The sequence below is a fragment of the Ovis aries genome, chromosome 12, assembly GCF_016772045.2.
Source record: "Ovis aries strain OAR_USU_Benz2616 breed Rambouillet chromosome 12, ARS-UI_Ramb_v3.0, whole genome shotgun sequence".
Taxonomy (NCBI): Eukaryota; Metazoa; Chordata; class Mammalia; order Artiodactyla; family Bovidae; genus Ovis; species Ovis aries.
The window spans coordinates 36,646,306-36,672,178 of record NC_056065.1 but is presented as its reverse complement, the minus strand read 5'-3'; the positions used below and the strand labels follow the sequence as shown (position 1 = coordinate 36,672,178).

At 41.5% G+C, this 25,873-nt stretch overlaps 1 protein-coding gene and 1 non-coding gene across 2 annotated transcripts; both read left to right on the top strand.

Annotated features, from left to right (window-relative positions):
* Positions 1 to 7,782: 7,782 nt before the first annotated feature.
* SELE (selectin E) lies at positions 7,783 to 17,761 on the top strand (the record flags this gene model as incomplete). The annotated part of the gene is given in 9 exon segments (NM_001009749.1): positions 7,783 to 7,863; positions 8,700 to 9,083; positions 10,079 to 10,186; positions 10,835 to 11,017; positions 12,138 to 12,323; positions 12,422 to 12,610; positions 14,229 to 14,405; positions 14,945 to 15,054; positions 17,675 to 17,761. Coding segments are annotated over 9 exon segments (1,452 nt in total), but the record flags the coding sequence as incomplete, so codon positions are not given.
* On the top strand, positions 11,075 to 11,146 carry TRNAC-GCA (transfer RNA cysteine (anticodon GCA)). Its single transcript has one exon. It is a non-coding gene; the product is annotated as a tRNA-Cys (tRNA).
* Positions 17,762 to 25,873: the final 8,112 nt, after the last annotated feature.

The window sequence follows — 25,873 nt, the reverse complement described above, 5'->3', positions numbered from 1 at the left end:
ACTAAGTTCATGGCATCCGGTCCCATAACTCCATGGAAAACAGAAAGGGAAACACTGACCAATTTTATTTATCTGGGCTCCCAAATCCCTGTCGATGGTGACTGCAGCCATGAAATTAAGAGACGCTTGTTCCTTGGAAGGAAAGCTATGACAAACCTAGATAGTGTATGAGACATCACTTTGGAGACAAAGGTTCACATATTTAAAGCTATGGTTTGTTCAATGGCATGTATGTGACAGTTGGACCACAATGAAGGCTGAGAGCCAAGAACTGATGCTTTTGAATTGTGGTGCTGGAGAAGACTCTTGAGAGTCCCTTGGACTGCAAGAAGATCAAACCAGTCAATCCTAAAGGAAATCAACCCTAAATTGGTAGGACTAATGCTGAAGTTGAAACTCTCATACTCTGGCCACCTGATGCAAAGAACTGACTCACTGGAAAAGACCCTGTTGCTGGGACAGGTTGAGGGCAGGAGAAGGGGATGACAGAGGATGAGATGGTCGGATGGGATCAGAGACTTAACAGACATGAGTTTGAGGAAACTCCAGGAGATAGTGAAGGACGTGGTGTGCCGCAGTTCGTGGAGCTGCAAAGATTCGGACATGACTAAGCGACTGAACAATAAACAGATAAGGTGCTGCCAAGCAGGAAGCAAGGAAACACATTAGACCTGAAATCTCAGAATCATGTCAGAAGTTTAGAAAGGGAAATTAGGGGAATACGGAGTCCTTAAATCAGAGGAGAAGGGAGAATAAACATATACATACTTACGGTATTTCTTTAAAGCAACTTGCTTTCTTTGGTTAAAAACCATAGACTTCTTTGGAAAAATGTCTGTTTAGGTCTTCTGCCCATTTTTTGATGGGGCAGTTTGTTTTCCTAATATTGAACTGCATGAGCTGCTTATATATTCTGGAGATTAATCCTTTGTCAGTTTCTTCACTTGCAAATATTTTCTTCCATTCTGCAGGTTGTTTTTTCATCTTGTTTATGGTTTCCTTTGCTGTGCAAAAGCTTTTAACTTTAATTAGGTCACATTTGTTTATTTTCATTTCCATTACTCTGGGAGATGGGTCATAGATCTTGCTGCGGTTTATGTCAGAATGTTCTGCCTATGTTTTCCTCTAAGAGTTTTATAGTTTCTGGCCTTACATTTAGGTCTTTATTCCATTTTGATTTTATTTTTTTGTATGGTGTTAAGAAATGTTCTAATTTCATTCTTTTACACATAGCTGTCCAGTTTTCCCAGCACCACTTACTGAAGAGACTGTCTATTCTCCATTGTGTACTCTTGCCTCCTTTGTCAAAGATAAAGAGCCCATATTTGCATAGGTTTATCTCTCAGTTTTGTATCTTGTTCCATTGGTCAATATTTCTGTTTTGGTGCCAGTAACACACTGTCTTGATGACTATAGCTTTGTAGTATAGTTTGAAGTCAGCAGGGTTGATTCCTCCAGCTCCTTTTTTCTTTCTCAATGTTGCTCGGCTATTTGGGGTCTTTTGTGTTTCCATGCAAATTGTGAAATATTTTGTTCAAGTTCTGTGAAAAATGCCATTGGTAATTTGATAGGGATTGCACTGAATCTGTATATACCTTTGAGTAGCATAGTCATTTTCACAATATTGATTCTTCCAACCCAAGAACATGATGTATCTCTCTCTCTGTTTGTGTCGTCTTTGATTTGTTTCATGAGTGTCATAGTTTTCTGTATACAGGTTTGTTTGTTTGTTTGCTTGTTTTTGTCTCCTTAGGTAGGTTTACTCCTAAGTAGTTTATTTGTAGGGCAGGAATAGAGAAGCAGACATAGAGAATAGACTTGTAGACACAGCAGGGGAAAGAGAGGGTGGCATGAATTGAGAGAGTAGTGTTGAGACATAAATATTACCATATGTAAAATAGATAGCTAGTGGAAAGTTGCTGTATGACACAGAGAGCTCAACCCCATACTCTGTGACAATCTAGAGGGGTGGGATGGGGGTGAGGGGTAGGAGGGAGGTTCAAGAGAGAGGGGACATATGTATACTTCTGGCTGATTAATGCTGTTGTGTGGCAAAAACCAACACAACATTATCACACAATTATCTTCCAATTAAAAATTTAAAAAATTACTTTCCATGTATGAGAAATCAAAACAGTGACTCATCCTACTCATTTTCTGTATTTGCCCAGCACTGTTACCAATGATGCCTCTAGTCTTCCAGTGGAGAGTGTGTTAGTAACCATACTGACATTTGGGTCAAAATTCTACTGAGAGCTGAGCACCAGCCACAGGGTCTTCTTGGTATTCTTTCCCAAATTAGGTGACCCTGGACCAACATATCACAAAGCATGGTAGAACTGGGGCATTTATATCAGAATCACCTGAATATTCATTTAAACTACAGATTCCTGGTCCCAACCCTAGACCTACTGAGTCAGAGTCTCTGAGTGTTGGGCTTGAAGATAATGCACTTTATTTTATTTTGCTTATTTATTTTTTGGTTGCCCTGGGTGTTCATTGCTGCACTCGGGCTTTCTCTAGTTGCGGTGAGTGGAGGCTACTCTCTAGTTTCAGTGTATGGGCTTCTCACTGCCATGGTTTCTCTTGCTGCAGAGCACCAGCTCTGGTCGCTAGGGTTGCAGGCTTCAGTAGTTGCAGTGCACAAGCTTAGTTGCTCCATGGCATGTGGGATCTTCCTGGTCTAGGGATTGAACACATGTGTCCAGTATTGTAAGGCAGACTTTTAACCACTGGACCACCAGGGAAGCCCAAGATACACATTTTATTTTTCAAAAGACATTAGTTTTTTGTTTTTTTTTGGTTGCACTGGGTCTTCATTGCTGCATTCAGGCTTCTCTAGCTGTGATGAGTGGAGGCTATGCTCTGGTTATGGTGCATTGGCTTCCCACTGAGGTGATTTCTCTTGTTGCAGAGCACAGGCTCTAGGCATCCAGGCTTCAGCAGTTGCAGCATGTGGGCTCAGCAGTAGCAGCTCCCAGGTCCTCGAGCACAGCCCCGGTAGTGGTGGTACACAGGCTCAGCTGCTCAGTGGCACATGGGATCTTCCCAGAGTAGGGACCAAACCCCTGTCTCTTGCATTGGCAGGAGAGGTCTTTACCACTGACCCACCTGGGAAACCCCACATACACATTCTAAATGAGCTGCTCAGGTGAGTCTTCTTCATATGAGAGAAGTCTGAAAACTCCACTTCTCCCTAGGACTGGGAGTGCAGACTGAGAGCCCAAGGCTCCTACCTGACCCAGCTGTTTTGAGACGGCTACACATCCCAAAAAAGTGAACATGCCTTTCTGCAGGATGAATTTAGACAGAACCAGACTCATTTTCTATCAAATATACCCATGTTTCAATCATGCAAGAAATGCCATTCTACACCATGATGGCACATTGTTGATTTATTTTACTTCACAATTTTGAGTGTGCAAGAAATATCATATTTGTATACTCCATGTAAGATTGAATCTTTATTAGGATTTCCCCTCTCTACCTTCAGCTTCCCAAGTGGCACTTGGTAAAGAACCCACCTGCCAAAGCAGGTAACTTCGAACCCACGTTTGATCCCTTGGAGGAGGGTATGGAAACCCAATCCAGTATTCTTGCCTGGAGAATCCCAAGGACAGGGAAGCCTGGTGAGCTATAGTCCAAAGGGTCACAAAGAACTGGACACGACTGAAGCAACTTAGCCCACATGCACTCCCGACCTTAGACTCTGCAGAAGTACTTTAGATGTTAGCAGAGTCAAATTTGGGGGCAAGTTACCAAGGCTTTCAAAAAGAAGCACCTCGCAACACTGCCCAGAGGTGAGGGAACCCAAAACCTCAGGAAGGCCACTGCCCATGGGTCATAGTTCCTTTCAGCTGAGGGAACTGAGGAACCAAAGCTAAATTCACACTTTAACAGGTGGTCTTGCCATATATTCTTACGGCCCATGCTACTTCCCATTCAACCCAATAATCCCCTGTCCATAGCTTTTATTGTCCCTCACTATGGAAGATGAACTGGATGGCCTTGAGTAAACTGTAACATTTGCCTTGGGAATCTTGACATCCTCTTTCCGGCTCTCCCTCACTCCCTCAGGGATGTCCCTTCACCATAAAGATGAGAATGAGTTTGCCTGGGGGGCAGCAGCAAAAGTGTTTAAAGTCCTTGGTGCCCCATTACAGGATGTGGAGAGGCCAGGCAGTGCACTTTCAGGAAAGTGATGATGACGCCAGGAAGGGCGGTGCCCGAGGTGTGCCCGTGTTTGGATTATCTTCTTTCCTTTTCTCCTTGCCTCCCCAAGTTGGAGATTGTAAGAGGGTGTCCATATGAGGCCAGGGTTGAAAATGGAGCTATCCAGGGATAGCCAGCTGCATCTTCTAAGCTTGGGAGATTCCATGTGGCCTTGAGGCACCTCTAATCAGCCTCCTATGTGGGGGTATTAAGTTCATTTGGGGAAGGGGAGATAATATTCAACACCCCCTATTGAGCTATTCAGTGCTCACCTGATTTCCCCTTCAACTCATTCTTTGATCCTCCAAGTGAGGGTGCCCCCTCATCAGACTCTGATTCAAAAAAAGCAGGTGAAGAAGCTACAGTCCAGCTGTCAACCCACTCCCGGCCCTCACCGTGCTGGCATCTCTCTATGACAGGCAAATGAGGTCTGTCTATGGCCTCTTTCAGCAACTCTACAGTCAAAAGAAAGCCCCTCCACTCTTAGTGGCCAGGTACTTGATTTGTGGTCCCAACCTCAGGGGACAGGCATGTGGAAAATATTCTGGGAGAATGCAGGATAACTGTAAGGGTGAGTGAGTTTGGAATATTATACTTCTGGTGGTAATAACAATAATAATAAGTTACCTTTACTCACTATTGCTTCTATTCCTTATTTTTCATATCCCTCTTTTTTGGTATTGGGGTATGTCCCTGCACCCTTTAGCCACAGAGAGAACCTGCTTTAAAACAGGATCTCCTGGAAAGTGTGATACAGGGATCAAAACTTTCCCTGGTGTAGCTCAGCCTGCCTTGCTTCTTTCTTCATCCACTTTCCTGCCGGAGCTGAGAACCTAGAGTCTCCTTTGATTGTATCTTCTGTCTACTGCTTACTGCCCCCTAGTTCCCTTCCTGCCTTCATGTCTCAGGACGCAGGACACAGCCACTCTGAGGGAGAGCTGGGACTATCACACCGCTCTTGGGAAGAAGAAGAGATTGGAGGTTTGGGAAAAAGAGGGCAAGGGGAAGACTGGAGACTTGGGAAGAATAGGGAGGCTCGTCGTGGAGCAAAATAACAAGAGAAACCAAAGACTGGAATATAGCAGTTAAGGAAGCTGGCTCCGGAGACTGCCCAGGTTTCAACTCCTTACCACCGTGCTTTTAGCTGAGTCCCGTAAAATCCTTGGTTCCTCAGTTTCTTCATCTGTATTGCGGGGATCATAAGAGTGCCTATTTCATAGGCTATTGTAAGAATTAAATAAATATGTAGATGAATATGTAAAAAACTTAGAACAGGGCCTGGCACATGGTGAAGGTTCAATATATGTTACAGATTATAACTGGGGAGTCCAGGACATATATAGTAAATGAAATAGGGACTGTACCACCATTGGAGATATTTTTAGATATTTGTGAACTAATGAGAAAGGAAAAAGACAAACAATTTAGTTACGAAAAATTGTAATAGTAAATGTAGTTATCCTCGGCTGTTATGGCTAACTTCTATTTTCAAAATAATTATTAGGTACTTTATTATTGTGTCAGATAAAGATCTGCCTACAGTCCACATTTTTAAGTGACAAATCATGTGTTCACAACTTATTGAAAATTAACATACATATAGATTAACAATATTAATATTAACCCAGCTTCACGTCTTTCTCTAAAATCTAAACAAACACTGTGACCGATTACTTTCCACATTTACTGAGCAACAACAAGCACATTTACAAAAGTAAAGTTTGATTAAAAGTTAAAATAATGCTAACATCTGGAAAATATAGGACAGTGGGAGGGTGGATGGTATATATTCTCTGTTAAAAGTTGAGCATATTTAGGAGTTAAATTAGCTAACTGGGTTATTCATTTACTTTTTAAGTCGGTTGTATTTGCTGGAATTTTTCTCCTCTTTTCCTGTTTGGTTTAGGTCTTTATGTACACAGAAAGAACCAGGGCGCTAACAAGTAATGAGAGAAATAAACCTGTTATGTCCCCCTCAACCCTCTCACGACTACTTCATGTCTGCTGAGAGTACATTGTTAGGTGTCCTGTTTATAAAAGCTGTAACTGTGGAATATTAGCTTTACTTGATCTCTACAGGATGTGGAAATTAAAAGGTTCCCATTTACTGTCTCTACCATTTGAATTAGATGGGATGCAGAGATAGGGAATGGTGATTGTATTGTATATAATCCCCCCAAAGAAATGCCACTATAAAGAGCAGGAATCAGTGATATTATATATACATATATGAAGGTGATAACTATATATATAGTTATATTTGACACAGAATTCTTTAAACTGTGTTCATTTTACTATAAAAGTAATAGAGGGTCATTGCAAAAACTGCAAAATGCTGAAAATAATCATGAAGCTTATAAAAATAACCCCTAAATCCTGCCCTCTAGAAATCTATTGTTGACATTTTGATACATTAAATTTTTTTTTTCTTTTTGCAATTCACATTTAAATTTTTCAAACCAAATTTGGTTCAATTAAATACAAATATGTATAGTTTTCATCTTTATTTTCTCACTGAACAAATCACAAACACTTTCCAGATGGCATATCTGTTTCTCATTTTTCTTATATTTAAGAAACAAGGAATTATTTCAGACATGTAAGTGGGTGATACTATTTCTAGTAATTTAGTCAAAACTATGCATATAATCTGAGGATTAACATTTATTTAATAATTAACATTACCTCTGTGAGACAATGTACCTTAAAATGAGTTGAATTGGAAGGTGAGAAAGAGAAAAAAAGTGAGTGATGACCCATTATTGACTGGTATGCAGTAAGAAAATCAAGAGTAATAGCCCATAGATGACAAAACTATTCTTAGTTCACTTCAGTTGATAAAATTCTGATTACTACCACGATTTCAGGAAAGGGACTGCTAATTAGCCACATTTTAAAACTTTCTAAAGACATGGATTTTATGTTAATAGAATTAAAACCATGCCTTTGTGTCATATTAATAGAATTCATCTAAAATAAAAAGACACTTTAAAAAGGAGAACTCATTTTGACATCATTGTAATTTTTAGCACTGTGGAATTGCTGGGAATTCCTCTTTACTGGGTTTGGACATATCTGTATTACTCACAGGAAGCGAGCTATCCTATAAAGGATGGTTCCAGCAGGAGCAAGGCTCCACTATTCTTGGCTGACCTCACATCAAAATCTGCAGGAGTGGCACAAAACAGAAGCAGCAGCAACACGGGAGGAATCTGATACTGAACAGTAAGTGCAAGAAATCTTTACAAGAGCAGTCTTGACCATGAAGCACAGATCATGAATATGAATAGATATGCAAAAAGCCTTCCATAGAAGATCTGTGCAAGCTCTTATTGTATTCAGACTAGTTAAAACCTGACTTTTATTTTTGACTGAAATTATGAAAATCTTAACTTCTGTATTGATTCCCTTGGGCAGACTTCTTTGAAATAAACTTTGTGGCACAAGATTATAATCCTTTAATCTAAACATCTTATGATGCCACTCTACACATCACTGTAGAATGATCTGCGTATCTGGTAGCCTGGGAGTTCATTCTATAATTAATTTTGTACTTCCCTCACCAGAAAAGCATTTTCAAGTCTAATCTTTGGATCAGAAGAACTCTTGAAGTCATGATTGCTTCACAGTATCTCTCTGCTCTCACTTTCGGTAAGTCAATGTCAGTTGATAGACTAAAATTTCTTATCCTTAGCACTACTGGTATTTTGGACCAGATAAGTCTTCCTTGTGGGGGGCTGCCAAGTGTAATGTAGGTTGTTTAGCAGCATCTTGGGCTCCTCCTCATAATGTGTTGTGCCCTGGGCTAGGAGCCATTTACCTCTTTGTGTCTCAGCTCCCTTAGGTATAAACAGTGATCATAAATAATCTATTTCCCAGAAGCCTTTTGAGGATTCAATATCATGGCTCATATAAAGTGCCTCAGACAGTGCTTGGTGGTGTATATTTAGTGCTCAAAAAAGCTTAGTTATTCTGATTATTATTCTACTATTAGGTAGGTGTATTGATAGGTTATATTGGGTGAAGCACCAAGTGGAAGGTCAATTACAAAAGAGAAACACAGTAAATGGTAGTTTCTCCATTCGTACCCATTTTACTTTGGAAAAAAATTTTGCAAGAAATTCTTACTTTGGAAAAAAAATTTGAATCATCCCAAAGGCCACTAAGGGGCTTCCCTGGTGCCTCAGCAGTGAAGAATCCACCTGCAATGCAGGAGACATGGGTTCGATCCCTGGGTCAGGAAGATCCCCTGGAGAAGCGCATGGCAACCCACTCCAGTATTCTTGCCTGGAGAATCTCATGGACAGAGGAGACTGGCGGGCTATGGTCCATGGGGCCGCAAAGAGTCAGACACGGCTGAAGCGACTGAGCAGGCACGCACACAAAGGCCACTAGATTCCAAAAATACGACAACAAAAGATTCAGCTAACAGAGTCAAACCACAGCAGGGCTAAACTTTCCCATTCCTCTCATGTTTTCCCCCTTAGTGCTTCTGTTTAAAGAAAGTAGAACCTGGTCTTACCACGCATCCACGGAAATCATGACTTTTGAGGCGGCCAGAGATTATTGCCAGAAAACTTACACAGCTCTAGTTGCAATTCAAAACCAGGAAGAGATTGAATACCTGAACTCCACATTCAGCCACTCACCGAGTTACTACTGGATTGGAATCAGAAAGATCAACGGTACATGGACCTGGATAGGGACCAATAAGTCTTTGACTGAAGAAGCCACAAACTGGGCTCCAGGTGAACCAAACAATAAGCAAACTGATGAGGACTGTGTAGAGATCTACATTAAGAGAGAAAAGGACTCAGGCAAGTGGAATGATGAGAACTGCACCAAAAAGAAGTTCGCCTTGTGTTACAAAGGTAGGGAGTCTGCGGCAGCAGTGGGAGGGAGGTGTTGTGTGTGAGCATCATGACAGATTGTTGACTGTATACAAAGACTGGTCTCTATTGTGTGGATTTTATGTTCTAAAAAGATACAGGTTGTACACATTCTATTTGAAATGTTTAAACACCTGAAATTTGCCTCTTTTTGCTTCTTTGTGTGAATGTAGTTAAGAATGTATGTATTTATGTGTGGTGGTGATTTAGTTGCTAAATCGTGTCTGACTCTTATGACCCCATGGACTGTGGCCCACAAGGCTTCTCTGTTCATGGGATTTCCCAGGTAAAAATACTGGAGTGGGTTGCCATTTGCTTCTCCGGGGGTCTTCCCCATCCAGGGACTGAACCTGAGTCTCTTGGATTGAAGGCAGATTCTTTACCTACTGAGCCACCAGGGAAGCTATATATAAGTATAGACCTAAATATATGCATATGTGGCTTCCCTGGTGCCTCAGGTGGTAAAGAAACCACCTGCAATGCAGGAGACTCAGGTTCAATCCCTGGGTGCGGAAGATCCCCTGGAGAAGGAAGTGGCAACCCACTCGAGTATTCTTGCCGAGAGGAATCTCACGGACAGAGGAGCCTGGCAGGCTAGAGTCCATGCAGTCTCAAAGAGTCAGACATGACTTAGCGACTAAACCACCACATACTTATATACAGTGTGTATGCACACGTATAACACAATTTTTAGTTACTTGTTATTTATTTGCAGTAGGAGAATTCTCTTTAGAATTTGTGATAAAGTGACTTTTCTATTTTGGGTGCCAGTTACAGCTCTACCTCTAATATTAACATCAGGGTTTGAAATTCTTGAGCTTAAAACTCAGCTTGGGCATTTCATCAAGCACCTCTATTAAAATCTCTGACACTCTGTATCATTGGTGACATCCCTGTTACACATCATCGATCCTAAATTCAAAGAAACTCAGTTGAAGCATAATAAGAGCAGTCCTCACGGATTGTCTTTTCCACAGCCGCCTGTACCCCCACATCCTGCAGCAGCCATGGTGAATGTGTGGAGACCATCAACAGCCACACTTGCCAGTGCCACCCTGGCTTCAAGGGCCTCAGGTGTGAGCAAGGTAAGGCTTGGTCTCACCTTTTCCTTCACTTGAGATTGTAGGAGCACTTTATGTCCCAGTTGGTTTTGGCGTCAGGTCTGCATGCTTTCCCTTCGCTGGAGCATATGGAGTCAGAAGGAGGTTAAGAGCTGAAGCTGTGAAATCAGCTCCTCCTGTGTTTGAATCCCAGATCCACCTCTTAGTAGTTATGGCACCTTGACAACAGCGAGGTAAACTCTCAAGTCCCAGGTTTCTCATGGTAAAACAAGGACAAAAGAGTACCAACTTCATAGGCTTATGGTTTGGATGATGTGAACAAATGCAGACATGACATTTTCATAGTGCCTGTTCTTCACTGAGTCCCGTTAGTCATGTATGACTCTCTGCGACTCCATGGACTGTGGCCCTCCAGGTTCCTCTGTCCATGGGATTCTCCAGGCAAGAATACTGGAATGCGTTGCTGTGCCTTCCTCCAGGGGAACTTCCCAACCCAGGGATCTAACCCAGGTCTCTTTTGTCTCCTGCATTGGCAGGCAGGTTCTTTACCACTAGTGCCACCTGGGAAGCCTGGTGACTGACATTTGAAAAATAGTAGTTCTGGTTTCCAGGGTTCTTCCCACGTGCTACAGGGTGACAGAGGAGCAGAACTGATTTGTTTTCCTTTTTCAGTTGTGACCTGTCAGGCACAGAAACATCCTGAGCATGGACATCTGGTTTGCAACCCTTTGGGGAAATTCACCTACAACTCTTCCTGCTCCATCAGCTGTGCAGAGGGCTACCTCCCAAGCAGCACAGAGGCTGCTCGGTGCATGTCCTCTGGAGAATGGAGCACTCCTCTCCCAAAATGCAATGGTAAGTCTCTCTCAGAAAGCATAGAGCATTCTCCAATTCATCTCTCATCCCCTTGGTTCCCTGGTGGCTCAGACGGTAAAGCGTCTGCCTGCAATGCAGGAGACCCAGGTTTGATCCCTGGGTGGGGAAGATCCCCTGGAGAAGGAAATGGCAACCCTCTCCAGTACTCTTGCTTGGAAAATTCCATGGACAGAGGAGCTTTGTAGGCTACAGTCTATGGGGTCGCAAAGAGTCAGACACGACTGAGCAACTTCATTTCACTTCACTTCACTTCACTATGCCATTTTCAGCACTTCAGGGAAAGTTCCTTCTAAACTTATTCTAATTAAATTCCAATTCAACTTGTTCTCTCAGCCAGTGTATATAGGGCCAATATGGTACCAGCTGGCTTTGAGAAAAGTTTTGATCCTGTATTTGGCATGAGTGTTTCTGAGGCTCTTGTGATGTGTAAGGGAACACAGAACTGTGGAACTGCCCTCTCAAAATCTGAATGGCTTCCTCTCTCCTGTCTCTGTTGAATTTCATCCATGCAATTGGACCATTGAAGATCATGATAACCAAGCAGCCTCAATATATCCTTTTCTCTCTGTTTTATCTTCTTAGGAAAAGACAGAAAAACTCTTTCCTCCAGGTCTTATTGTTTAGTCACAAAGTCATGTCCGACTCTTTTGTGACCCCGTGGACTGTAGCTCCTCTGTCTGTGGGATTTCCCAGGCAAGAATGCTGGAGTGGGTTGCCATTTCCGTCTCCATCCTCCAGGTCTTGCTGGGATAAAATAAATGAACATTCTGTGTCTGCTGGGATTTTTTTTTTTTAATCACAACTAGTCATAAATCCTGATCTAGAATCTGCTATTTTTCTTTGTTTTTGCCTTTTGTAAAATAAGCCAGGTAAAATGATCAGGAACCACTTAGCATAGTCAAAGTCAATCAGAGAGGATGAAAATATCAAGAAAAAAACATAACAACTTTATTGCGGGTGTGCATGTCCCCAGAAGGTAACCTCAGGCTTTGAGTTCTACCCTCTGATGGTAGTTTCCTTACTGTGTTATAAACTCCAGTTCAAGAAGTGAATATCTCACTCATCTTTAAAATTTCATGGTGTTCTTTCAAATCCCTAGTGGTTAAGTGTGATGCTTTGTCAAATCCAGACAACGGAGTTGTAAACTGTTCCCAAAACCATGGAAGCCTCCCATGGAACACTACCTGTATGTTTGAGTGTCAGGAAGGATATAAACTCACTGGACCCCAGCACTTACAGTGTACCTCCTCTGGGATTTGGGACAACAAGCAGCCAACATGTAAAGGTAAGGTGGTTCCACATCAAGATTTACTGTAACATCTCAACCTGTTCTCCAAATGGGCAAGTCTGACCTGCTAATATAACTTGGGACATGTGTTGCAGCTGTAACCTGTGCAGCCATCAGCCATCCTCAGAATGGCACTGTGAAATGTAGCCACTCCTTGGTTGGAGAGTTTGCCTTCAAGTCATCCTGCCACTTCACCTGTGCAGAGGGCTTCGCGTTGCAGGGGCCAGCCCAGGTTGAATGCACTGCCCAGGGACGATGGACACAGCAGGTCCCAGTTTGTGAAGGTAAGCCTAAGAGTCTCCTTTCTCAAAGAACAGCAGTCTGCAAATGGGGGCACTTAAAATGAAACCAGCTGCCTACACTAACTATAATAATCAGATCTGATGGGCAACAATCATCTTATGTTTCTGAGATGCATATAAAATAACTGATGCTTGTCCAGGGAAAGGACTGTGTGGAATAAGAGTGGATGCTTTGCTGGTTTCTTAATTGTCCTGGGCTAATATAACTTTGCAACTCCATGGACTATAGCCTGCCAGGCTCTTCTGCCCGTGGGATTTCCCAGGCAAGAATACTGAGGTGGGTTGCCATGCCCTCCTCCTGGGGATCTTCCCAACCCAGGGATTGAACCCACATCTCCTGGGCTCTGGCACTGGCAGGTAGATTCTTTATTGCTGAGTTACCAGGGGCTACAGTCCATAGGATTGCAAAGAGTCTGATACAACTGAGCACATAAGCATATATATAAATATATATAATTTTATAACATTAGCATCAAGTAAGCAGAAATCTTAAAGGGAAATCGCATTAGAAAATTTACAATATAGAATTATGAGAACATGTTGTTGCTGTTGTTGCTCAGTTGCTAAGTCATGTCTGACTCTTTGAGACCCCGTGGACTGCAGCACTCCAGGCTTCCCTGTCCTTCACTATCTCCTGGAGTTTGCTCAAATTCATGTCCATTGAGTTGGTGATGCTATCTAACCAACTCATCCTCTGCCACCCCCTTCTCCTTATGATTTGACTCTAAAACTCTTGTCATGCCCTTCTTCTGAAACTGCTCATAACTAGCAGTGAGGAAAATGTTTCAAGAATGGTCTCAGTTAAAGAGACACCCTTAAAACATACATAAGCACTAAAATTTAGTTTAATAAAGCAAGAGTGAGGATACTGAAAACAAACAGGTTTCACTATTAGGTACTAACATTTTTGTAGCCAAATACAGCACAGAGTTATTTCTAGTGGCAAAAAACCACAAGACAAAAACCAAACTGTAAAGCAGATAAATTTGATGTGGCTGCCTTCTTATCTTCCTTTCTTTTTAGCCTCATCTGTAAGTACTCAAGACTCATAAGTTGCTCCCTGGCTACCTAAAATCTTTCTCCTGACCCTAACTTCATCACATGTCAGAACAGAGCTCAGGAGCCATTGGTCCTATAAAAGGCTGTCTAGTACCATTATCAACAGAGGGACTGGAATTCAAAGAAAACACAGCCATCTTCCCATTTGTCCAGGGACTAATGAAGAGGCACAGTTGTGTCCGACTCTTTGCAGTCCCATGGACTGCAGCCTGCCTTGCTCCTCTGTCCATGGAATTCTCCGGGCAAGAGTACTGGAGTGAGTTGCCTTTTCCTTCTCCAGGGCATCTTCCTGACCCAGGGATCGAACCCGGATCTCCTGCACTGAGGGCAGTTTCTTTACCAACCGAGTCACTAGGGAAGCCCAATGAAGAGGCAGCCACATAAAATTTATCTGCTTTGCAAATTGCCCCAAAGGACTTGATTCTAATTTCCTACGTACTGAAAACTATTTAGCACGGAAATGTATTGGTGACTTTCTGTCAGTTTCAGAAGTCTTCCAGTAGATTTTTCTTAACTGTTACCCATATCCTATCATTTTCAGTGGTACGATGTTCACGTCTGGACGTTTCTGGAAAGCTCAACATGGACTGCAATGGGGAGCCTGTGCTTGGCACTGAGTGCATGTTTGCATGTCCTGAAGGATGGACACTCAATGGCTCTGTAGCGCTGACCTGTGGTGCTACAGGGCACTGGTCTGGGATGCTGCCAACCTGTGAAGGTGAAGCACTGAGTGATCGTGGTTGTCTGGGGTGGAGGAATAAGAGAGAAGAAAGCAAGCGAAGAAAGGAAGCTATCTGGCTACAATAATGAACTATTCAGTATATCCAAACCAGAAAGGTCAGAAAGGTCGCCCAGGTTAACATTTAAGGGATGGATATTTCGTTTTACGGGGAAGAGAGAAAACAGGAGTGACATGTTGATGGAATTTTGATAATTGGAGAAAGGAGAGCTAGTGGGAGAAACTGGAGGGAAAGGAAAATGAGTGAAAAAGAGAGAAAGAGAGACAGAGGTTAACCAAGGTGAGCTGTAAAAGCTTGGCAAGTTAGAGCTCTGTCTGACCGTGCTGGGAGATAAGCTCACAAAGAGGTTTGGGCTGATCTCAAAGGCCTTTAGTACCATGTCTCTGCCTCATGTATTGGACTAGATGACCTCTGCTTTGCACATTATAACCAGTGTACAAAGAAAAGGGCAAATGGACAGAACAGAAGACTTTAAATTTAGTTTCTTCTCATGACCGTTCACCCCCTGCTTCCTTAGCTCCCACTGTGTCCCAAACTCCCTTGGCGGTTGGACTTTCTACTGCTGGAGTCTCCCTTGTGACAATACCATCATTTCTCTTCTGGCTTCTGAAACGCCTTCAGAAGAAAGGTGAGGGCATTTATGAATGTACTCCAAAAAGGTTTTTGAAAAAAATTTTTTTTTCTCATTGATGAGTCATGTTGTCTTTCACAGATTTAAAAAGTAATTAGAATCAAACCACTAGTCATTTAATGATAAACATGAATAAACAGCAGGATGAATAAGCAGAACTCTTAGGAAAAGAGTTTTAATACAAATGTTAGTATGCTAACATTGTACAGCTCCAGGGGATGCTATTCACTTTGAACCCTGTGGTCCGAGGAGTTGCTGCACTGAGGCTGCCATAATTAGTGTTCATGGGAAAATGAAGAAAATGTTTCCAAAAATTGTATTTGGAATATAGGCTTAAATTTTGGAGCATCTCAGGAAATATGCAGTATTCTTGCCAGAAAAAAATCATAGAGGAGCCTGGTGGGCTACAGTCCACAGGGTCACAAAGAGTTGGACACGATGGATCAACTAAGCACACACAGAGAATATGCAAACACATCTAGCCACACTCTTGATCTGTTTGGCCTACAGAGTCTTTAAATTTTTTTGAACTAAATTCTGACATTTACGAAATAGGAAATTTCATATCAAATCAGATTTGAGATTTCTCATGACCAACTGGAAGACAGACTAACTTGGCAGGTGGAGCCTATAGGCTATCTGCCTGCCTTTGGAAGCTGCTGCACCCTCTGCATGAATGTGCACTTTGCATTCACCCTGCCCTGTTGTCACCAAGATATGTTTGTGTTCTGATAATTATAGGGGGCTTGAAGGCCTTGAGTTTACAATCCGTGATAAATAGAGACTTATTGTTTCAGGATTTAAAATGTACTTGAAAGTCATTTAGTCCAAATTAATAGTTCTCTTTCTCTTGCAGCAAAAAAATTTTCTCCTGCCAGGTAAGCTGCATTCTTGAATTTAGTTTGGTGCAAAAGTAATTGTGGTTTTGCACTGTTGAAATTTGCTGTTTGATATTGGAATACATTCTTAAATAAATGTGCTTATGTTATACATTATTTTAATGCACATTTCTCACTTTATGTGTTTTTGCTAATGACTTTGTGTGTGCTAAGTCGCTATAATTGTGTCTGACTCTTTGGAACCCTATGGACAATAGTCCACCAGGCTCCTCTGTCCATAGGATTCTCCAGGCAAAAATACTGGAGAGGATATTTCCAACCCAGGGATCGAACCTGAGTCTCTTATGCCTCCTGCATTGACATAAGACAGGTTCTTTACCATTAGTGCCCCCTAGGAAAGCCCCCTAGGAAAGCCCTGCTAATGGCATTACTTGCTGTTTATTTATTTATTTATAATGAAGAGTAATAGTTTCCTACTCTGTTCCTATTTGCTCTCTTTTTAAAATTAATTAATTTAATTAGAGGGTAATTTCTCTACAATACTGTGGGGGCTTTTGCCCTACATCAACATGACTCACCCACAGGTGCACATGTGTCCCCCCATCCTGAATCCCCCTACTCAGAGCACCAGCTTTGAGTGCCCTGCTTCATGCATCAAACTTGCTATTTTGGACTGTAAAAATGATGTTCGGCAAAACTCAAATTAAAGCGATTTTTAAATTTGAGTTCAAAATGGGTTGTAAAGCAGCGGAGACAACTTGCAACATCAAGACATTTGACCCAGGAACTGCTAATGGACACACAGTGCAGTGGTGGTTCAAGACGTTTTGCAAAGAAGGCAGCCTTGAAGATGAGGAGCATAGTGGCAGGCCATCGGAAGTTGACAATGACTAATTGAGAGTACCACCAAAGCTGATCCTCCAACAACTAACTACGTGAGAAGCTGCCAAAGAACTCAATGTCAACCATTCTATGGTCATTCGGCATTTGAAGCAAATTGGAAAGGTGAAAAGGCTCAATAAATGAGCTGACTGCAAAAAAAAATATCATCATTTTGAACTGTTGTCTTCTCTTATTCAGATTGTGACATGCGATGAAAAGTGGAGTTTATATGACAACCAGCTCGGTGGCTAGACCAAGGAAGAAGCTCCAAAGCACTTCCAAAAGCCAAACTTGCATAAAAAATAGTCATGGTCACTGTTTGGTGGTCTGCTGCCTGTCTGATCCACTACAACTTTCTGAATCCCACTGAAACCGTTACATCTGAGAAGAATACTCAGCAAATTGATGAGAGGCACCAAAAACTGCAATGCCTACAGCCAGCATTAGTCAGCAGAACAGGCCCAGTTCTTCTGCACAATGCTGGACCACACATCACAGAAGCTGAACACATTGGGCTATGAAGTTTTGCCTCATTCACCATATTCAGCTGACCTCTTGCCAACCAGCTAGCCCTTCATTAAGCAGCTTTACAACTTTTTGCAGGGAAAACGCTTCTACAACCAGCCTGACGCAGAAAATCCTTGCCAAGAGTTCACTGAATACCAAAGCACAAATTTTTATGCTACAGGAACAGAGCAACTTATTTCTCATTGGCAAAAACGTGTTGATTGTAACATTCCTATTTTGATTGCTAACGATGTGTGTGAGCCTAGTTATGATTTAAAATTCACAGTCTGACACTACAAATACTTTTGTACCAACCTAACTGTAAAGCATGCCATTGAACATTTTACACATTTTTTTCTTCATGTTGGAAACCAGTGCTTTACCTTGGCGTTCTCATGTGTTCCACAGCAGCTGCTCAAGCCTGAAATCAAATGGATGCTACTCAACACCTTCTGAGTTAGTTTAAGTCCAAAGGAATCAGGTAAGATTTGAAAATCACATATGGTTTTGAAAAAAGACATTTTCTCCACATATTCTATTGTTCCTTGAAACCTCCAAACCTGCTAGTTTCTAGGCGGGAAATCACCACCTTGGTGTTATTTTATGGAAAGTTGTTTCTTTTCCTTTTTTTTTTTTTTTTTTTGTAGGAGAGGAAAGGAACAAGAATCTTGCCTTCAATGAGTCATTTCATTTATGAACATTAATAATAATAATGATAGTTAACCATTCTATGGCACTCACTATATTCTAGGAAACACTCTAAGCTAGGAATTCTATGAGATAAGGGCTATTGTGTTTATTATTATATATATGAAGAAAATGAGGCACAGGGAAGTTGAGTAATGCCTAAAATCTCAAAACTATTAAGTTACATAGTCAGGAATCATACTCAGGCAGTCTGGCTCTAAAATCTGTATTCTTAAAAACACTCTGCTTTGCTTTGTGAGAATCTGGAAGGTTCAAGTTGCCTCTGAATAGATTTTTTTAAATTAATAGACATTTTTGTGTATGCAGTTTTGGGTTTACAGAAAAAATCGGTAGAAAGAACAGAGTTCTAACATACCTCCCTCATACCTTCTGATTTCCTCTATTATTGACATTTACATTAGTATGGTATTTTGTTAAAATTGATGGGCCAGTTTTGATACATCATTATTAACGCAATCCCACAGTTTACATTAGGGTTCAGTCCTGGTTCTGTACATTCTATGGGTTTTGACAAATATGACATGCATCCATCATTAGAGTACCGTACAGAATAGTTTCACTATACCAACTGAATAGTATAATGTTCATATTTGCTGTTCGTATTTGGACTAGCCTTGTGAGAGTACACACAGTTGTCTGTGCTAGAAGGAGAATTTTGTTGTTGCTGTTAGTATGCAAAATATTAAGGATCCTGGTGTCATGCACTCTCATTGCAGGAGCACAAGCAAATTAGGGAACTAGAGCAATACCCTGAAGATGGCAGAGACAGAGAGGTCTGCTTGGGTCTCCAGCTCTTCTCTCCTACTGTATCCACTGGCTACATTTACAGGTGGGGCCATGGTGCTCATGAGGACTTCAGTGGACAAAATCCAATGAGCAAGTCCAGTCTGCCACCAAAATAGACTCAATTCTCTACTTTCCAGCGCTGGCTACTGGAAGGAAAGCATATTCTTATCCATGCAAAAGCAAAGAGCCTAAGGCTCTAGAATCTCAGAATTCCTTTCCTAACTCACCCTTCACTCACTTTGAAATCTTGTGGGGGTAATACAATATTTAGTGGCACTGTTTCTTTCTTTTGTCCGTCATCATGTTTCAGCTGCTGACTCTATAGTTGCTGTCATGGGGATGAATAATAATTGTCAAGAATTTAGAGGAAACTAATTGGTCATAGATATTCTATTAATAGACTTGGGGGAAATGACAAAAGTTTAATGCCATTTCAAAGTTGTTAATAGTGAAAACTCTTATTTAGCACAGCAAGTACCGTCTCAATCACTTTGATCCTTGTGGGATTCAGTGTTTTTTAAAGTATTTTTACCTTCCCAGGTGGCACAATGTTAAAGAATCTGCCTGCTACTGCAGGAGATGTAAGAGACATAGGTTCAATACCTTTGTAGGGAAGATTCCCTGGAGAAGGAAATGGCAACCTACTCCAGTATTCTTGCCTGGGAAATCCCATGGACAGAGGAGCCTGGAGGGCTACAGTCCATGGGGTCACAGAGTCGGACACGACTGAGCGACTAAGCACTAAAGTGCTTTTAGAGGTTGTGTTCTTTTTGCTTGCATTGAATGTAGTATAAATGTGTAAGTCTTAATTCAGTGCAAGTATTTTAAGTTATTATTTTAAATGTTTTATGTACATATTTATTAAGCTTATGTCATACCTGGGCTTACCAGGTGGCTCAGTGGTAAAGAATCCATCTCCCAAGCAGGAGATGTGGGTTCGATCCCTGAGATAGGAAGATACCCTGGAACAGCAAATGGCAACCCACTCCAGAATTCTTGCATGGAGAATCCCATGGACAGATAAGCCTGGTGGGCTATAGTCCATGGGGTTGTAAAACAGTTGGACATAACTTAGTGACTAAATAACAAATGTCTACAATCACAACTATTGTACGTAACATGGCACTGTAAAGTTTGATAATAAACATGTTTATATTTATCCTGTGTAATGGCTCTTAAAAATCTATTTTACTTAGGTAAAACTCACATACCATAAAATTCACTGTTTATAAATATAAAACCCAATGGATTTCAGTATATTCACAAGATCCTGTGACCATCACTGCTATCTTAACTCTGGAACATTTCTATCACCCCCCAAAAGAAACACAGGACCCAACAGTAGTCACTCTCCATCTTTCCCAGTCCCTGATAACTACTTACCTACTTTTTCCTTCTATAAATTTATCTTTCTAGACATTTCATAAAAATAGAATCATTCTACAATATGTGGCCTGTTATGTCTAGCATCTTTTGTTTAGCATAATGTTTTTTGGGCTCCAAAATTACTGCAGATGGTGATTGCAGCCATGAAATTAAAAGACGCTTACTCCTTGAAAGGAAAGTTATGACCAACCTAGACAGCATATTCAAAGGCAGAGACATTACTTTGCCCACAAAGGTCCATCTAGTCAAGGCTACGGTTTTTCCTGTGGTCATGTATGGATGTGAAAGTTAGACTGTGAAGAAAGCTGAGCACTGAAGAATTGATGCTTTTGAACTGTGGTGTTGGAGAAGACTCTTGAGAGTCCCTTGGACTACAAGGAGATCCAACCAGTCCATCCTAAAGGAGATCAGTCCTGGGTGTTCTTTGGAAGGACTGATGCTGAAGCTGAAACTCCAGTACTTTGGCCACCTCATGCGAAGAGCTGACTCATTGGAAAAGACTCTGATGCTGGGAGGGATTGGGGGCAGGAGGAGAAGGGGACGACCCAGGATGAGATGGATGGATGGCATCACTGACTCGATGGACATGAGTTTGAGTTCACTCTGGGAGTTGGTGATGGACAGGGAGGCCTGGCGTGCTGCAATTCATGGGGTTGCAAAGAGTTGGACACGACTGAGTGACTGAACTGAAGTGAACTTTTAAGGTTCAGCCTTTTTTTTTTTTTTTACCATGTATCAGTATTCTATTCCTTTTCATTACTGAATAATACTCTACTGTTTGAATATGCCTCATGTTCTTTTTCCATTCATCAAATGATGGACATTTGGATTGTTTCTGTTTCTTGACTATTGTGACTAACACTGCTATGAACATTCATGCCCAAGTTTTGGAGTAGACTTATATTTTCAGTTCTCTTGGTCATATACCCAGAAGAGGAATTGTTGGGTCATATGGTAACTTCATGCTTCACATTTTGTGGAATTGCCAAATTGTTTCCCAAAAGGGCAGTACCCTTTCACAGTCCCACCTACAATGTGTGAAGGTTCCTATTTCTCTACATTCATTTCAATACTTGTTATTGCCTGTCATTTTGATTATCACCACCCTAGTGTGTATGAAATAGTATACATATGGGTTTTTGCATCAGTTTTTGGAAAAATATTAATAATCTAAAAGCAATCATTAAGTGCGATGAAACAAAGACTTCTGGAGTCTGTGTATCATGCTAGCTTCAATTCTAGGTTACTCAAGTCAACCAATTCACCTTGATTTATCCCCCAGACTCAGTTATTCTCCAGGGTTAGAGACAGTAGTTTTGTCTGTGGATGTGTGCCTTCTCTTTGCTAAAATAATGTCAACGCAAAATGCCTTGTGTATACCCAGCTAAAAACCACCTCGTGAATCTCATTGTTATCAAAGAATTGGAATATCTGAAATTCCTAAGAAAACAGGGTTTAATGTTTGTCTTGGTTAGCCAGACTTGAAAAAAAAAATGTGGCTATAACATTGTTACAGGCTAAAGTTTTTTTCACTTTGATTTTATACTTCTTCTTAGCTCAAAGTACTACTTAAGATAAAATTAAAGAAAAGGCGAAAAACAAGTATAGATCCTGCTAATTAGGGATGTTTTCATGTAGGACTGAAATGGGTACACACTTGAGACATCAGCTAGAAATGCAGAGGAAGCAGGAATATTAGCTTTCCCAGGTTCCCCCAAAGAGAAAACTGGACAAATTAAATGTATTCAGAAGATACCTAAGTCAAACAGACATAGACAAGTAGCGCACACATGGTAGTGCGAAGTGGAAAAATTCTTGGTGTCAGCAGATTAAAAGATTAGAAAAGAAGTTTTTAATGAAAGAAAACAAAAATCTACCTAAACAGGAAGAGCTCACGGTCCTCTTTCAGTTCGAAAAGATATAGTTTCTACCTTAAAACTTTAACTGCCCTCTCCCGAAAGATTCTAAGCCAAGAGAAATTAAAATATTTCTCTCTTCAGTTATGCACATATGTAGTCATGCTGCTGGTTTATAAGATTAAAGTCTAAAATCAAGAAGATGTTTTCTTTTCCTTGATCTCCCAATAGTGCAAAATCCTATCAATAGCTGTTTTAATAACTTTCATCAACTGATTCCTACTGAGAGCCCTCAGAATGGGTCTTTATTACCACCCCTGGACTACACGGTAAAATCCCCACCAACTCATTAGTTTCTAGGTTCTCAGTTGGCTGTTAGGATGTTCTATGGTTTCAAGTCATTGACACAACAAGCACACAAATCTAGTCTTTGCTCACTTCCCAACCACATTTCAGCACTTCAGGAATTGTACTCCATCCACAATGGAGAACTTTCTCTGCCTGCCTTGGAGACATTAGCTTCTTCCGTCTGCAGCTACTCCCCCTCCCCATCTAGACAGCCTCTACTCTTTGCGTCCCTGATTCCTACTCATCTTTCAGGTTCTCTGCTTAAATTTCGCTTCATGACAATTGACGCCTTAGACCAGGTCCCCTCTTTAATGCTCTTATAGCCCTTATTCTTCTTCTTTTTTGATTGGCATTAAATAATTATTTGTTTAATATCTGTCTTCCCCACTAGATTCTATGTTTCTTAAGAGTAGGAACTTATTATCTTATTCATTGCTATAATCTTAGAACCTCGCCTATACCTGACACATGGTAGATACTCAACAAATATTTATTGAATGAATGAATAAATAAGTGGATGAACAAAAGCAGATTTGGGCTCATCTTAAGAAGCAGGACTGCTTTTCACAAATGGAATGAGTTGTCTCCGAAGGCAAAAAGTTTAAATCCAGTTATGGAGCAAAATATATTTGGCAACAGTGCAGCATAAAATGGAAATAAAGGAGAAAGCTGATGGCTACAAATAAAGGAACTAGGTAATATCCTAGAGGTTCCATAAGGTAGGATTAAGAGGCAATGCAGTGGGCTTCCCTGGTGGCTCAGTGATAAAGAACCCACCTGTCAATGGAGGAGGTGAAGGTTCAATCCCTGGGTCGGGGAAGATCCCTTGGAGAAAGAACTGGCAACCCCCACTACTTTTCTTTCCTGGAGAGTTTTCCATGGACAGAAGAGCCTGGCGGGCTACAGTCCATGGGTTTGCAAAGAGTTGGACATGATTGAATGAGTAAACAACAACAAAAGCAGACCAGAAAATGAGAAGAGAGAGTGGTCAGGTTGTTTCCTACTCACTCTTTTCCCTTTCTGGTGCTATTTCTGGAAGCAGCTGCCTCCTTCCTCTACTACATCTTCTGATGGGGGATTTCTCCCCAGGGTCCTAGTCCTCACTGATACACTATGTCCTCTCCTTGACTTTCCAGTCCCAAGGACGCAATAGCTTCCTGTATTGCCAGTCTCTGGATACTCATTTTCTCTTGTTTGTTCTCTTAACCTTGTTGTTCGCCTGTCGCAAGTGGTCCCTCCATTAAAGGCTTTTCAGGGGGGGAAGAATTCACTCATCTGGGGCCAGCTTTGTTTCTGGATGGGCCCCTGAATGAAACTCATTTTAACTGAATCACTTAAACTATTTTGTTGAAAACAGGCCATGAGAGGAAAAGAGTAGAACCATGGAGTCCAGATAGGAGGCTTTTGCAACAATAATATAGGTGAGGGATGATGATGGTTTGGATTCATAATAAAATAGAAGTGATTGAATGCTGAAAATATTTTCATGAGAAAGACAAAAATGGTGACATATTGGATATGAGTTGTAAGAAAAAGAGAGGTGTCCCAGTTAACTCCAAAGCTTTGGCTTAAGTAATTGGAAGGATGGGGTTATAATTTACTGAAATGGGAAAGGCTGTGGGAAGAACCCACCAGGTATGGAGGAAGTTTCAATTCAGTACATGCACAATTTGAGAGGCTTGAGGTGAGGCTCAGTTGTGTTCAACTCTTTGCAACCCCATGGACTGTAGCCTACCAGGCTCCTCTGTCCATGGGATTTCCCAGGCAAGAGTACTGGAGTGGGTTGCCATTTCCTTCTCCACAAAGTCATCAGCATCTAGCTGGTCATCAAAGTGTAGAGACTGGATTGTGTTGTCAAGTCCATGAAGGTAAATAAGAAGAGAAAAAGCAGTGAGCAGTGGAGCACTCCAAAGGTCTGGTGGTTGGAGAGATGAGGGAGAGTCAACAAATGAAATAGAGAGGGACTAGTCAGGGAAGTAGGAGGAAGTTCAGGAGTGCGTGTGTGCACCATTGGTCAGTCACGTCCGACTCTTTGTGACCCCATGAACTGTAACACACCAGGTTCCTCTGTCCATGGGATTTCCCAGGTAAGAATATTGGAGTAGGTTGCCATTTCCTCCTCCAGCGGATCTTCCCAAATCTGGGATCAAATCTGAGTTTCCTTCATTGGCAGCTGGATTCTTTACTGCTGAGTCACTAGGGAAGTGAAATCCAGGAGCTGATTGGTCAAATAAGATGAAGACAGATAACTGGCTTTTGGCTTCAGTGAAGTGAAGGACCTCGGCAAGAGCAGTGTCTGGGGATGTGTGTGGCTGGAAGCCTGGTTGGATGGACAAGGGTTGAGAGAATTAAAAGGAAGGACTTAGAAACACAGGTCTAAACATGTCTTTGGGGTATATATAGCAGGAGCACTGGCAATTCTCCGTCTTCTTAGCTCCCAGGTTGGTTCCCACTTCAGCATGTCTTCTGGGTTCCTTTCAGAATTGCAGCTTAACTATCAACAGCATGGTTTCCAGGACTGACTGACCCTGGTTCAAAACTCCAGCCCTGTCTCTTACTACTTTTGTGACTAAAGCAACTTTTTTAACCTCTCTGAGACTTTTAAAAACGGGGATAATAATTATATTCACTGGAGAGCAGTAATACTTAATATAATTACTGGATTATTGTTTTAATATTACTGCTTAAATATAATAATTTAAGCAGTACTATTTAATATAATTACTGGAGAGCTGTGATATTAAGCTTTATAAAGGTTAAATAAGGTGATAAATATGGAGTGTTGAGCCCTACACAATTGTTGTTACTGTCTTTCTAAAAATGTTAATCTGACTATGTCAGTAACTCTTCCTTTACATTTCCCTCTACCATACGGATCCTAATTTTGTATGCAGTCTATCCCCTTTACATCTTAGGTCTAGAAATATAAAGGTACCTGTAGGCCCTGACACCTGCTAGGGCAAAAAGCTAGAGTCGCCGATCTTCAGGAGGTGCCATTAATAAGAATGTCCACTAGGGGGTGAGCAAGGAAAGAGGGAGGAGAAAGAGCTACTATTAATCCAGTCTGTTGGGTTAACTCTACTGGAGTTTAACAGGGCCTCCCCGTGTAGCTCAGGGGTAAAGAATCCATCTGCCAATGCAAGGAGATGCTTGGGGTTGAAATTCCATGGACAGAGGAGCCTGGCGGGCTACAGTCCACTGGGTCGAAGAGTCGGATACAGCTGAGTACACAAACACTGAGGTTTAAGACTTTATAAATCTGGCCAAAATAATAATGTTTTGAATGTGTGGTGCTTGAAACTGTCAGGGGCTCTCTACCATGGATTGCCAGGAGCTAGTCTAATGCTTATAAAAAGAAAGGAGAGAGACAGAGAAAGGAGGAGGAGGAGGAGGAGAGGAAGAAGAAAGGGGAGGAGAAGGTGGGGAGGAGGTTGGAAGGAAGGGAGAAAGGAAGAGGGAGGGAGCAAAGGAGGGAAGAAGGGAAAATCCAGCACTAATGTCTT